The sequence below is a fragment of the Xenopus laevis genome, chromosome 7S, assembly GCF_017654675.1.
Source record: "Xenopus laevis strain J_2021 chromosome 7S, Xenopus_laevis_v10.1, whole genome shotgun sequence".
Classification (NCBI taxonomy): Eukaryota; Metazoa; Chordata; class Amphibia; order Anura; family Pipidae; genus Xenopus; species Xenopus laevis.
The window spans coordinates 26,057,318-26,068,707 of record NC_054384.1 but is presented as its reverse complement, the minus strand read 5'-3'; the positions used below and the strand labels follow the sequence as shown (position 1 = coordinate 26,068,707).

Sequence of the window (11,390 nt, the reverse complement as noted above, 5' to 3'; positions counted from 1 at the left end):
CATCCGTGAAAATTTGTAGGCATAAGGTACATTTTGGGGTTTCAATTTGGCGTTTGGTGGTAAATAAACCCAAAAGCTTTTGTGTTCTGTTTGGACCTGTACAACAAAATGCAATATGCTGCAAATAGCATTTGATTGAAAACAAAGGTGCAACAGTGGCCCCTTGTGGTGAAAATATAAGATAATTTTGTGTGTGTGTGTATACAAGCCAGACCTGGGTTCTTTCTCCAGACCAGAGGTCCCCAACCTTTTTTTACCCGTGAGCCACATACAAATATAAAAAGAGTTGGGGAGCAACACAAGCATGAAATAGTACCTTGGGGTGCACAATAAGGGCTGTGATTGGTTATTTGGTAGCCCCTATGTGGACTGGCAGCCTACAAGAGGCTCTACTTGACACTATACTTAGTTTTTATGCAATCAAAACTTGCTTTCAAGCTTGGAATTCAAAAATAAGCACCTGCTTTGAGGACCCTGAGAGCAACATCTAGGGGGTTGGAGAGCAACATGTTGCTCACGAGCTACTGGTTGGGGATCCCTGCTCCAGAGCATAGCATTGCTATTTCTGCTTTATCTGATTTCCCAATGATCCCAGCTAGAAGGGACCCCTGAGAAAGTACCTACTCAGACCTGACTCATTGCTCATTGATAAAGTATCCTAGGCTACTCCGTTTTTCAGTGAAGAGGAGCACTGGCTTGAGGTCCTAAGTTAGTCATATTTACTGACGAGAGACCCCTAAGGGCAGAGACACACGGTCAGATTCGGCGAGATTAGTTGCCCGGCGACAAATCTCCTCTTCTTCGGGGCAATTAATCTCCCCGAACTGCCAGGAAACGAAGTGCTCTAATTGTTATCCCGCCGGCGATTTTCATTGTAGCCGGCAGGATGGCAATTGGAACACTTCGTTTTCCGAAGTTGCCTGAAGTTTCCTTGTGAGGCAACTTCGGAAAACTAAGCGCTCCGAGTGTGTGTCTGCCCTAAAGCTGGCCAAAGATGTTGAGATTTTTAAAAGATCCAATCCTCATCGTGAGACCACGATTTTCTTGGACATCAACTAAAAAGACCAATTTGCCAGGAAATCAAAGGGTAACTGCCTGCTTGGCCCTGCAAACATAGAGAGATTGCACTGGGTCCGACAAAGATTTTTTTAACCTGGCCGATCAATTTCCTGACAGATGTCGGCCGTCCAGACATTGTTCAGAACAGCGTACTTTGATTAAAAAGTTGATTGGAGAGGGAAAACATGCAGAAAATGATAGGCTGCTCAGCTGAAATGATCTCAAATATTTTCAAATGGCAACCAGAACCTGAAAGACGTGAAAGAAAACAGTAAAGTACCATTCGAATGGATAGAAGAAAAGCCAAAATGGCAAAGACTCAGCCAATGATCAGCTCCAGGAAGATCAAAGGTGTAAAGTTACCTGTGATACGGTTACAATTAGAAGACGCCTATGTGAAGCCAAGCTATTGGCAAGAAGTCCCCACAAAGTCCCATTGTTGAAAAAAAGAAACTGGTGAGGTTACAATTTGCCAAAGAACACATTGATTGGCCTAAAGAGAAAAGGTGTAACATTTTGTGGATTGATGAAAGCAAGATTGTTCTTTTTGGTTCTAGGGGCCGCAGATAGTTTGTCAGACAACCCCAAACACTGAATTCAAGTCACAGTACAGTGTGCAACATGGTGGCACAAGCATCATGATATGGGGATGTTTCTCATACTATATATGTCACATACCAGGGATCATGGATCAATTTCAATACATCAAAATACTTGAAGAGATCATGTTGCCTTATGCTGAAGAGAAAAAGCCTGTGAAATGGGGGTTTAAACAAGACAACAATCACAAACGCACCAGTAAATGAGCAACATATTAGTTCCAAACCAACAAGATTGACATTATGGAATGACCATCCCAATCCCCAGACTGTAATCCAATAGATAACTTGTGGGGTGACAAGAAATGTTGCTGAATTCAGGGAATTATTTATATATGTATGTTAATTTGCTGGTTCCTAAAAAAACTCCTTGCTTTTTCACTATAGCATCTGAGTTACACAATGGTCTTATTACTCAGTCACGTTGTTTGTAGGGGGACTTGGTTTTAAATGCACTATATACTTATAATGCTCACCGATAGGGGCCCATTTACTTAGCTCGAGTGAAGGAATAGAAGAAAAAATACTTTGAATTTCGAATGGTCGAATATGGCTACTTCGACCTTCGAATCGAACGATTCAAACTAAAAATCGTTTGACTATTCGATAGTCGAAGTACTGTCCCCCTAGTTCGCCACCGAAAACCAACCGAGGCCAATGTTAGCCTATGAGGAAGGTCCCCATAGGCTTCCTAACAATTTTCTGATCGAAGGAATATCCTTTGATCGATGGATTAAAATCCTTCGATTCGAAGGATTTAATCGTTCGATCGAAGGATTTAATCGTTCGATCGAATGATTAATCCTTCGATCGTTCGAATAACGCTAAATCCTTTGACTTCAATATTCGAAGTCAAAGGATTTACATTCGGCAGTCGAATATCGAGGGTTAATTAACCCTCGATATTCGACCCTATGTAAATCTTCGCCCTAGTGTAGGACTCACATACAATGAGGGGCCTTGATGTGGCACGTGAGCTTACATATTTGGGCCAAAGCGTGGTACTAACACCTCATTTTTGTAATAATTATTTTTAAAGGCAAACCGTGCGCTGGCAATTTTATTTTCTCTTTGTGTACAAATACTGCTAGTTTTTGGAACTGCCTAACATTCCCTTTTCTTCACTTTCTGTAAAGGAATAACACAAATTTGATAAATGATTCTTCATGTTTTGATTTGAAACAGAATGTGCAGCGTTCCGGATGCATTAGCGTGTATGGAAATAGAAGCTATTATAAGGATTTTGAACTTTATTCCCTGGTTTAAATACACTGCTATTATTCTGAACACTGTATACAGAAAATGTACCATTAAGCAATATGTCCAAAATAACCCATGGCAACGTTTTGCTGAAGAGGAACAGAAAAGTGTAAGTTTTTCCAATTTAAAAGAAAAAAAAACTAAAGAATATTTCCTACAATTAGACCATTTGATTGCAATAAATAATGCACTAGTTTCAGTGAATACACTGGAAACAATTTATTTTACAGCACGTAACTACACTGCTTCACAATAAATAAAAAGTACACACACTCAAAATTCAAGTTAAACTGCCATTGTCCTGCTGTATTCTGCCCAGCAGTGAGTTAAGTTTCAGAGCTGAAATAATTGAGCAAACTTGCACTATACCTGATAGAAATGACCTTACTTCACAATAATCAGGGAGCTCTAATGTCATGATTTTATGAACAAAGTCCACCTAGCAAAATAAATATCCACAAAGGGCAATTTCAGAGGTTAAATGGGTTACAAGCATCAGTGTCATCTTCATCTTGGCTGACAAGGGACGTTTTTTTTTTTTAGGAGGCTCATATACAGGAATTGGAGAACTGTTTACTTCAAAATAATAGTCTAAGGGAGACCAACACACCTAGAAAGAGAGAAGAGATAAATCATTATATTTATATTTAAAATAACCATTAAGCAGTGTCCAATGACAAATGTAATTCAGGGCTAACCAATTAAAGGTCAATATGCCTTAAAGGGATCCTGTCATCAGAAAACATCTTTTTTTTTTAAACGCATCAGTTAATAGTGCTACTCCAGCAGACTCCTGCACCGAAATCCATATCTCAAAAGAGCAAACAGATTTTTTTTATATTCAATTTTGAAATCTGACATGGGGCTAGACATTTTGTCAATTTCCCAGCTGCCCCTGGTCATGTGACTTGTGCCTGCACTTTAGGAGACTGATGCTTTCTGGCAGGCTGCTGTTTTTCCTTCTCAATGTAACTGAATGTGTCTCAGTGAGACATGGGTTTTTACTATTGAGTGTTGTTCTTAGATCTACCAGGCAGCTGTTATCTTGTGTTAGGGAGCTGCTATCTGGTTACCTTCCCATTGTTCTTTTGTTTGGCTGCTGGGGGGGAAAGGGAGGGGGGTGATATCACTCTAACTTGCAGTACAGCAGTAAAGAGTGATTGAAGTTTATCAGAGCACAAGTCACATGACTTGGGGCAGCTGGGATATTGACAATATGTCTAGCCCCATGTCAGATTTCAAAATTAAATATAAAAAAATCTGTTTGCTCTTTTGAGAAATGGATTTCAGTGCAGAATTCTGCTGGTGCAGCACTATTAACTGATTCATTTTGAAAACATTTTTTTTTCCCCATGACAGTATGTGTAAAATGGCCGGCAAATTTATCAAGGTTTTTATAGCATCCAAATCCCTCATTTGACGCCGTTATCCTACGCTGCTTCGGACCTTGTGTAATCCATGAAAATCAATAGGGAAAATTCATGTGGCAAGTATGTTCCACTGGAACGTGCTCTAAGGAAAACTGCGTGAGGTCACCTAAGGAGTGGAACTGTCAGAGTTGTGCCCACCTTGAGGTGGGTGAAATCGCGCTGATCCGATTGTGGGCCCTAGGGCCCAACAATTGGATCACAACATGGAGAATACAGGCGGTAGGACTGAGGACTGCATTGACAGACCAATGTAGCCCTTGATCCAACGGGATTTTAAAACTTGCCCGAAAGTCGGCCAAATATCGATCAAGGAAGCCTATCAGAGGGCCCCATACACTGCCAACTTAATCTGTCGTCAGCTCATAATAGCCTGGGTATGAGGATCTTTACTCTGGATTTTTACATGGTGGTATGTGGTCGCCAAAGATCAGTACAAAATTTATTAAATATGCTGTTTCTGTTGAATCTTGCCACCGTTTTTTAAATAAGCCAACTTGTGTATCAACCAAGTGTGAAATGGGTCCAATAATGAATGAATGCCCAAACTGTATTTGAGTATAAGTACTGGTTATTAATTGGGCAACACAGCTTTTTGTGAACATGCATTTGTCTTACAACAGGGTAAATTATTTCACTGATCATTTTTTGTTGTCATATAGGTATAGGACCGGTTATCCAGAATACGCAGGACCTGGGGTTTTCTTGATAATGGATCTTTCTGTAATTTGCATCATCATACCTTAAGACTACTACAAAAGCATGTAAACATGAAATAAACCCAATAGGCTGGTTTTGCTTCCAGTAAGGATTAAATATATCTTAGTTGGGATCAAGTACAAGCTACTGCTCTGTTATTATAGAGAGAAAAAGGAAATCTTTTTTTAATAATTTGGATTATTTGATAAAATGGAGTCTATGGGAAACAGCCTTTCCTGTATAATAGATCCCATACCTGTACTAGCTAGATTACCCAAACCTATGATGTACCTGTGTTAAATCTGCAGCTCCGGATGCTTCATTCCCAAAGGAATCGCACATACCAGATGGTGTCATTTTTCAGCTGGGGCCCAAACAGTGGATTCAACTGAGCTAATATAGCCACCAGCCAGCTAGAACAATACACAGAGAAAAAAACAACATGCTTAGAACAGTTTGTCCAGTTAAATGGCATCAATTTCATATTAAGCCCAGTTATACACAAGTACATTGTGAAACTATATTTGTAAAGCAATGCTAGTGACAGACATTTAGGGCATAATTTATTATAAATTTTACTATAAAATCAGAATTTTTTGTGAAAAAAAACTAGAATTTTTCGGGATCTGTTATACTGGATGGAAAATGTGGGAATCCGAAAATCCAGCATCACAGACCTGCCGGGAGAAGTCAATGGGAGAAGTCCTGAAAATACCCTGATCTGTGCTGGGTTTCGTCCAATACTCTGAAGATTTTGTCGTTTTCAGAAAACCAGAGAAAAAATTTGAGCTTTCGGGCGGAAAAACCCCAAAAAAATTGGTACGATTCTAATTTTTCAAAAAATTTTCCGAGTTTTTTAGCGCTTAGAATTTTTTGGGAAAATGTATTGATAAATAAGGGGAAATAACCCGTACGGATTTCAGAAAACATTGAGATATTTTCGGATTTTGATAAATAACCCACCTAAAGAAAGAATATCCAGAAGAGTAAGCAAGGCACATACTCATCCCAATTGGCTGTAGCTATGTGAATCACACACAAGTGAGCGCTTTGCTTTGTTATTGTGGTAATGTTAGTTATAGCTGATCATATTCACTGCACGGCTGGGGCTGAAATGTTTTAGGAGACAGTTACCTACAATGAACTGGACCGCCCGGATTCCAGGGCATCTAAATGTAATTACAATTGGTCACAAAAATGTTAGATTTTGCCTTTAATATTTTTAACAGGAAAGTCCGACCAAAGGACCCCCTGCAGTCGTTTACCCAAATGTTCCGGCAAATAAAAGCTATCACTGTGTTCTGAGATTTGTATTTTAAGAAGAGCTAAAATACACCAAATCATTCGGGTCTGTGGCTGAAGAATGGGGTCTCATTCCTTACTGCCCTGTTTTCTTTAATTCCATCCTGGCCTTGTAAATTCATAAGCACAGACATATACTACGAATGAATAAAAAGAACGCCGTCTTATGATAAGCTTTATTATTATGTCTGTTCCAGTTGAAATACTTACAAAACGTAGCAGCAGACTGCAGTTGTTACCAGCATGGTAATGATGACCCTGGAAAAAAAACAAATACATATTATTACTGTGCTTCCCTTTAGGGCAGAGAAACACACTGCAATTCGGGGAGATTAGTTGCCCGGCGACAAATCGGGGCGACTAATCTCCCCGAGCTGCCTCCCCGCCGGCTAGAATGAAAATCGCCGGCGGGGTGGCACTCGGAAAGCTTCCTTTTCCGAAGTCGCTCGAAGTTTCCTCGTCAGGCAACTTCGGGTAGACTTTGGAAAACGAATCGCTCCGAGCAGGGCCGCGCCGCACAGGCGCCCAAGGCAAGCCATCGGAGGCAGCGCCAGCTTAGCCAGAGTACGCATGTGCAATGTGGCGCTCGCATGTGTAAGAAAGGCGGCGGTTTTTACTTCTTTTGCTCTTCTGAATATGCGCAAATTGTCGCGAATGTGCGCATGCGTGAATTGCCGAGAAAATTCGTTCATGCACATGCGTGCAAGAAGAAGTAAAAACCACAGAGAGAGTCGGGCACCAGACTGGGGGTAGGCTACAGAGGAGGTACGTGCCTGGCGCCTCCCCAGCTTTGGCCCGAGGCACGTGCCTACCCCTTGGCCCGACCCTGGCTCCGAGTGCCATCCCGTCGGCGATTTTCATCCTAGCCGGCAGGAAGGCAGGGGAGGCAGTTCGGGGAGATTAGTCACCCTGAAGATCAGGAGATTTGTTGCCGGGCAACTAATCTACCCGAATTGCAGCGTGTGTCTCTGCACTTAGGAGTTAAATGATTGTATTTTGTTTGTGGCTGGCTGGGCACTGCCTAAACCCAATGCATAATAAACAGCAGGATTAAAGAGGGAGGATGGTCCAGGCTGCTGGGAGTTAAATCATTTTTACTATAGGATTTCCACTTAGAGAAACACCCCTGCTAATTTGGGCAAGTGCTGTGATAAAGATGAATAAATATGCAGCAGGTCCGGACTGAGAATTAAAATAGGCCCTGGCATTTCAGGTACACAGAGGCCCAATCAGGCCACACAGAGGCCCAAACAGCCCCCACCAGCCCACTAAATACTGATTTTCTATGGGACCTTATAGCAGCCCCTCTGGCATTTGCCAGAACCCACAGATTGCCAGTCTGGGCCTGAATGCAGCAAGGCAAAGCTAAATGAAGCAGAAGGATAATTTAAATGCTTCTACAGGAGACAATGGAGAGGCTGAGGTTAAAGATCCCTAGGCTTTGGGTATACGCCCACTAGCTGTTGTTGGACTACAACTCCCATAATGCTTGCTGTGCTGCAGGGGATGCTGTGAGCTGTACATGAACCCCCTGATTGTTATGCACCTTTATCTGTAGGGACAAACCTCGGTTCCCCCAATGATCAGTCACATCATCCCTTCTAAGGACATTACTCACCCCCGATTAGGGCCCTTCGGGACGAACCAAGGGGCTGCGATACCGATTAGGCCCCAGAAGGTTGTGAAGATGATCATTGGTACTGTGAACGAGTGCGCCGTCATGATGACGGATTAGATACACGGCTTTACAGGGACAACACGATGCGATGCAATAATTCTCTTTCTGTCCCGAGCATAAACTGTCCGTTCTGATCCAAGATGTATCCGTCTGACATACAGTCCCTAAGCTCCTCCTACTGCTGTCACTGGTACCCAGCAGATCCTGCTCCGCGTCGCCCACCCTTCCTGCATCTCATTCATATGATTGGCTGGCTTGGCTCCCGGTGATGGCGATCATTGGTTAACACAATTATCAATCAAAGAAATACGCGTCACTTGTTGTGGCTCCCTCTGTCCAGGTTATAAATCACAGGAGATGGAGATAATGTAGGGCTCTTACCACAAGCCGCCGCTCCCCCATCTGATACACACAGCAGCCATTTTGATTTTCCGATATTTCAAACTGTAGCTCAGGGAGAAATATTACAGATAGAATTAAGAATTACGAATATTCTTGCAGGACACAGAAAGGGGTTGTTCGCATTTTTAGTTTGATGCAGGGTGATATCCTGAGGCAATCTGCAATGGCTGCAGTCTGGTTGCTAGGGTTCAAATGACCCTAGCAACCATGCACTGATTTGAATAAGAGACTGGAATATGAACAGGAGAGGCCTGAATAGAAAGATGAGCAATAAAAAATAGCAATAACAATACATTTGTAGCCTTTTAGAGCATTTGTTTTTTAGACGCCCCCCCCACTTGAAAGCTGGAAAAAGGCAAATAATTCAAGCCAAATTGAAGCCCAATTGAAAAATATCTTAGAACTGGTCATTTACTAAGGGGGTTATTTACTTAAGTCCAATTTTTTCTGGTCCGACTTTTAAAGGGGAAAAACACAATTTCCTCAGAGAAAAAAATAACCTTGAATTTTTCATGATTTATTAAACCCCGATGGTGCTAAAAGTCAGAATAAAAAAGTACTCCATCGCTAACCTGCCGAGGTCATGTTGAAATTAATGGCAGACGTCCCGTTCGTTCGATAAGAAGAATTCGTGGTTTTGAGCGTTAATCCGAAAAAGTCCCCAAAGTTTTCGGGTGTGAAATACAAAAAAAAAAATTTTATCGAGTTTTTTCCCTGCACCAGATTTTTTTGTGAAATAAAAAGTTTGTGGGCATTAGGTGGTTTTAACAAAATAGTGAGACATTTTCGGAGTTTGATAAATAACCCCCAAAAAGTTAACTTAAAGGTGAACCACCCCTTTCTAGTTGGGGCCAAACACTGGCCAATATGGCAGAATGATTTTATTTAACACAGATATAATCACAGATCTGTGCGGTGACTCCATATAAAATTAATATCTATTGTCTGTTTCTGATAGATTACAAGGTGTTATGGGGTCTGTCTTTCCTGCCTTTTAAATTTTAATTTGTGGACTGATAAGACGGAATTGCTTTTGAGGAAGTGGCTACGACCACGAAACGCTTCAATCGTAAAGGATCGTTTGTGTGTTCCTTGACTTTAACAATGAGGCAATATAAAGGTGTCTTTTTAACCACCTCGCTGATGCTCCATGATTAAAGGGGTTGTTCACCTTTAAATTAACTTTTAGTATGCTGTAGAGTGATATTCTGCTGCAATTTGCAATTGGTTATTTACAGTAACCTTTTTATTCAGCAGCTTTCCAGTAAAAAGTCTGGTTACTACGGTCCACATTACCCTAGCAACCATGCATTGATTTGAGTAAGAGACTTTAATATGAATAGAGGAGGGCCTTGATTAATAAAAAGTAGCAATAACCATGCATTTGTAGCCTTACAAAGCATTTGTTTTTTTAGATGGGGTCAGTGACCCCCTTTTAAAAACTGGAAAGAGTCAGAAGAAGGCAAATAGTTAAAAAAACCATAAAAAAATAAGACCAATTGAAAAGTTGCTTAGAATTGGCCATTCTATAACATACTAAAAGTTAATTTAAAGGTGAACCACCTCTTTAAGGATTTTCTTTGCATTGACTACGCTTAGGGCCATTTTCACTTGTAGTAGCACAGCGATTGGGCGCTTATGGATCGGTGAGTGCTCCCTTCACTGCAACTTTGTTCCTGTGTTGTGGCTTTTACTGGTGAATTCATTATCTGCAGACAAATAGTAATAGCCCTCTAGCAGTGACTGTTGGGGGACAGTAAGGGTTATTTGAATATAATAAATAATGATACACTAACACACTGAAACTAACGACTTACTTTATATCAATAATTTCATTGAATTAATTGTTTTAAATTAAGTTGCCTTGGAATAACAAGTAGGGGGGTATTTACTAAAACCTGACTTTTTATCACAAAACACCATAACCCTTTAAATTTACCAATAAAACGGTGCAGGAAAAAGTTGTGAAAAAAGTCGTGCATCAATTTCAATCAAGATGCTTTTTTGAATTGTCGTCCCTGAAAACTCAACTTTATAGAATTGATACAGTAGCCCCACGGGGATTAAATGAACAATGTTCTTTTGTGCCATTTTTAGAACCGAGATGAAAAAAAAATTGCATTATTTTTATAAAGTGGAGTCTATGGGAGATGGCCTTTCCGTAATACGGAGCTTTCTGGATAACAGGTTTCCGGATAATAGATCCCATACCTGTATTGATTTATGAGAGCTATTGCTATAGTTAAGAAACAACTATTTCTTATGTAAGAATAAATATCTGAATGAAAAGCAGGAGGAGGGTCATTTATTGAAGCTGTTTGTTGACAGTGTCTTGAGATCAACTGATCACCAGCTAAAGATCTACCTTTTAGCCCTGCTCTATCATATTCAATGGAGGGTGTTACACCTGTTAGTAATGTTACTTCCTCTGCCTATGAATGTTACACTTGGGCTATTTTCTACACTACTTTGTACCTAAGGAAGGGGGCTGTCCCCCCTGCCCTGAAACGTAGTAGAGAATCCTGAAAATAAATGTTGCTATTCTAATAATCATCACATGATTCACATGCGGTAAATTCCATGATTCTGTGCATTTACACTGAGCAAATAATGACTTGCTAAATACAACTGCCGGCACCACGGTAATGAATACAATGGGTGTATATATTTATACATTTCACAAAACTTATCAGCACAGTCTTATCATAAAAACAATTGGATTTTTTTTTTTTTTTTAAAATGAATCACTATTGTACGTTTAATATGTCATCTGCAAGGGTTAAGGGGTTCCCAAACGTTTGCTTTCAAATTTATACAGTATAAAATATATAAAATTCTATCATCATATCATACATACACACCTTAATGTGATCATGGAAGGTGACTTTGAATATCTCTATATTTTACAATACGGGTACAGTACATTAGTCCTAATACAGGTATGGGACCTGTTATCCAAAATTC

The 11,390-nt window shown here is 40.4% G+C and overlaps 1 protein-coding gene across 1 annotated transcript; it reads right to left on the bottom strand.

The window, feature by feature from the left end:
- Window positions 1-3,115: 3,115 nt before the first annotated feature.
- atp6v0e2.S (ATPase, H+ transporting V0 subunit e2 S homeolog) lies at window positions 3,116-8,164 on the bottom strand. Its single transcript, NM_001171576.1, is given in 4 exon segments — window positions 3,116-3,528; window positions 5,336-5,457; window positions 6,557-6,604; window positions 7,965-8,164. Coding segments are annotated over 3 exon segments (246 nt in total). The 5' UTR covers window positions 8,069-8,164; the 3' UTR covers window positions 3,116-3,528; window positions 5,336-5,363.
- Window positions 8,165-11,390: the final 3,226 nt, after the last annotated feature.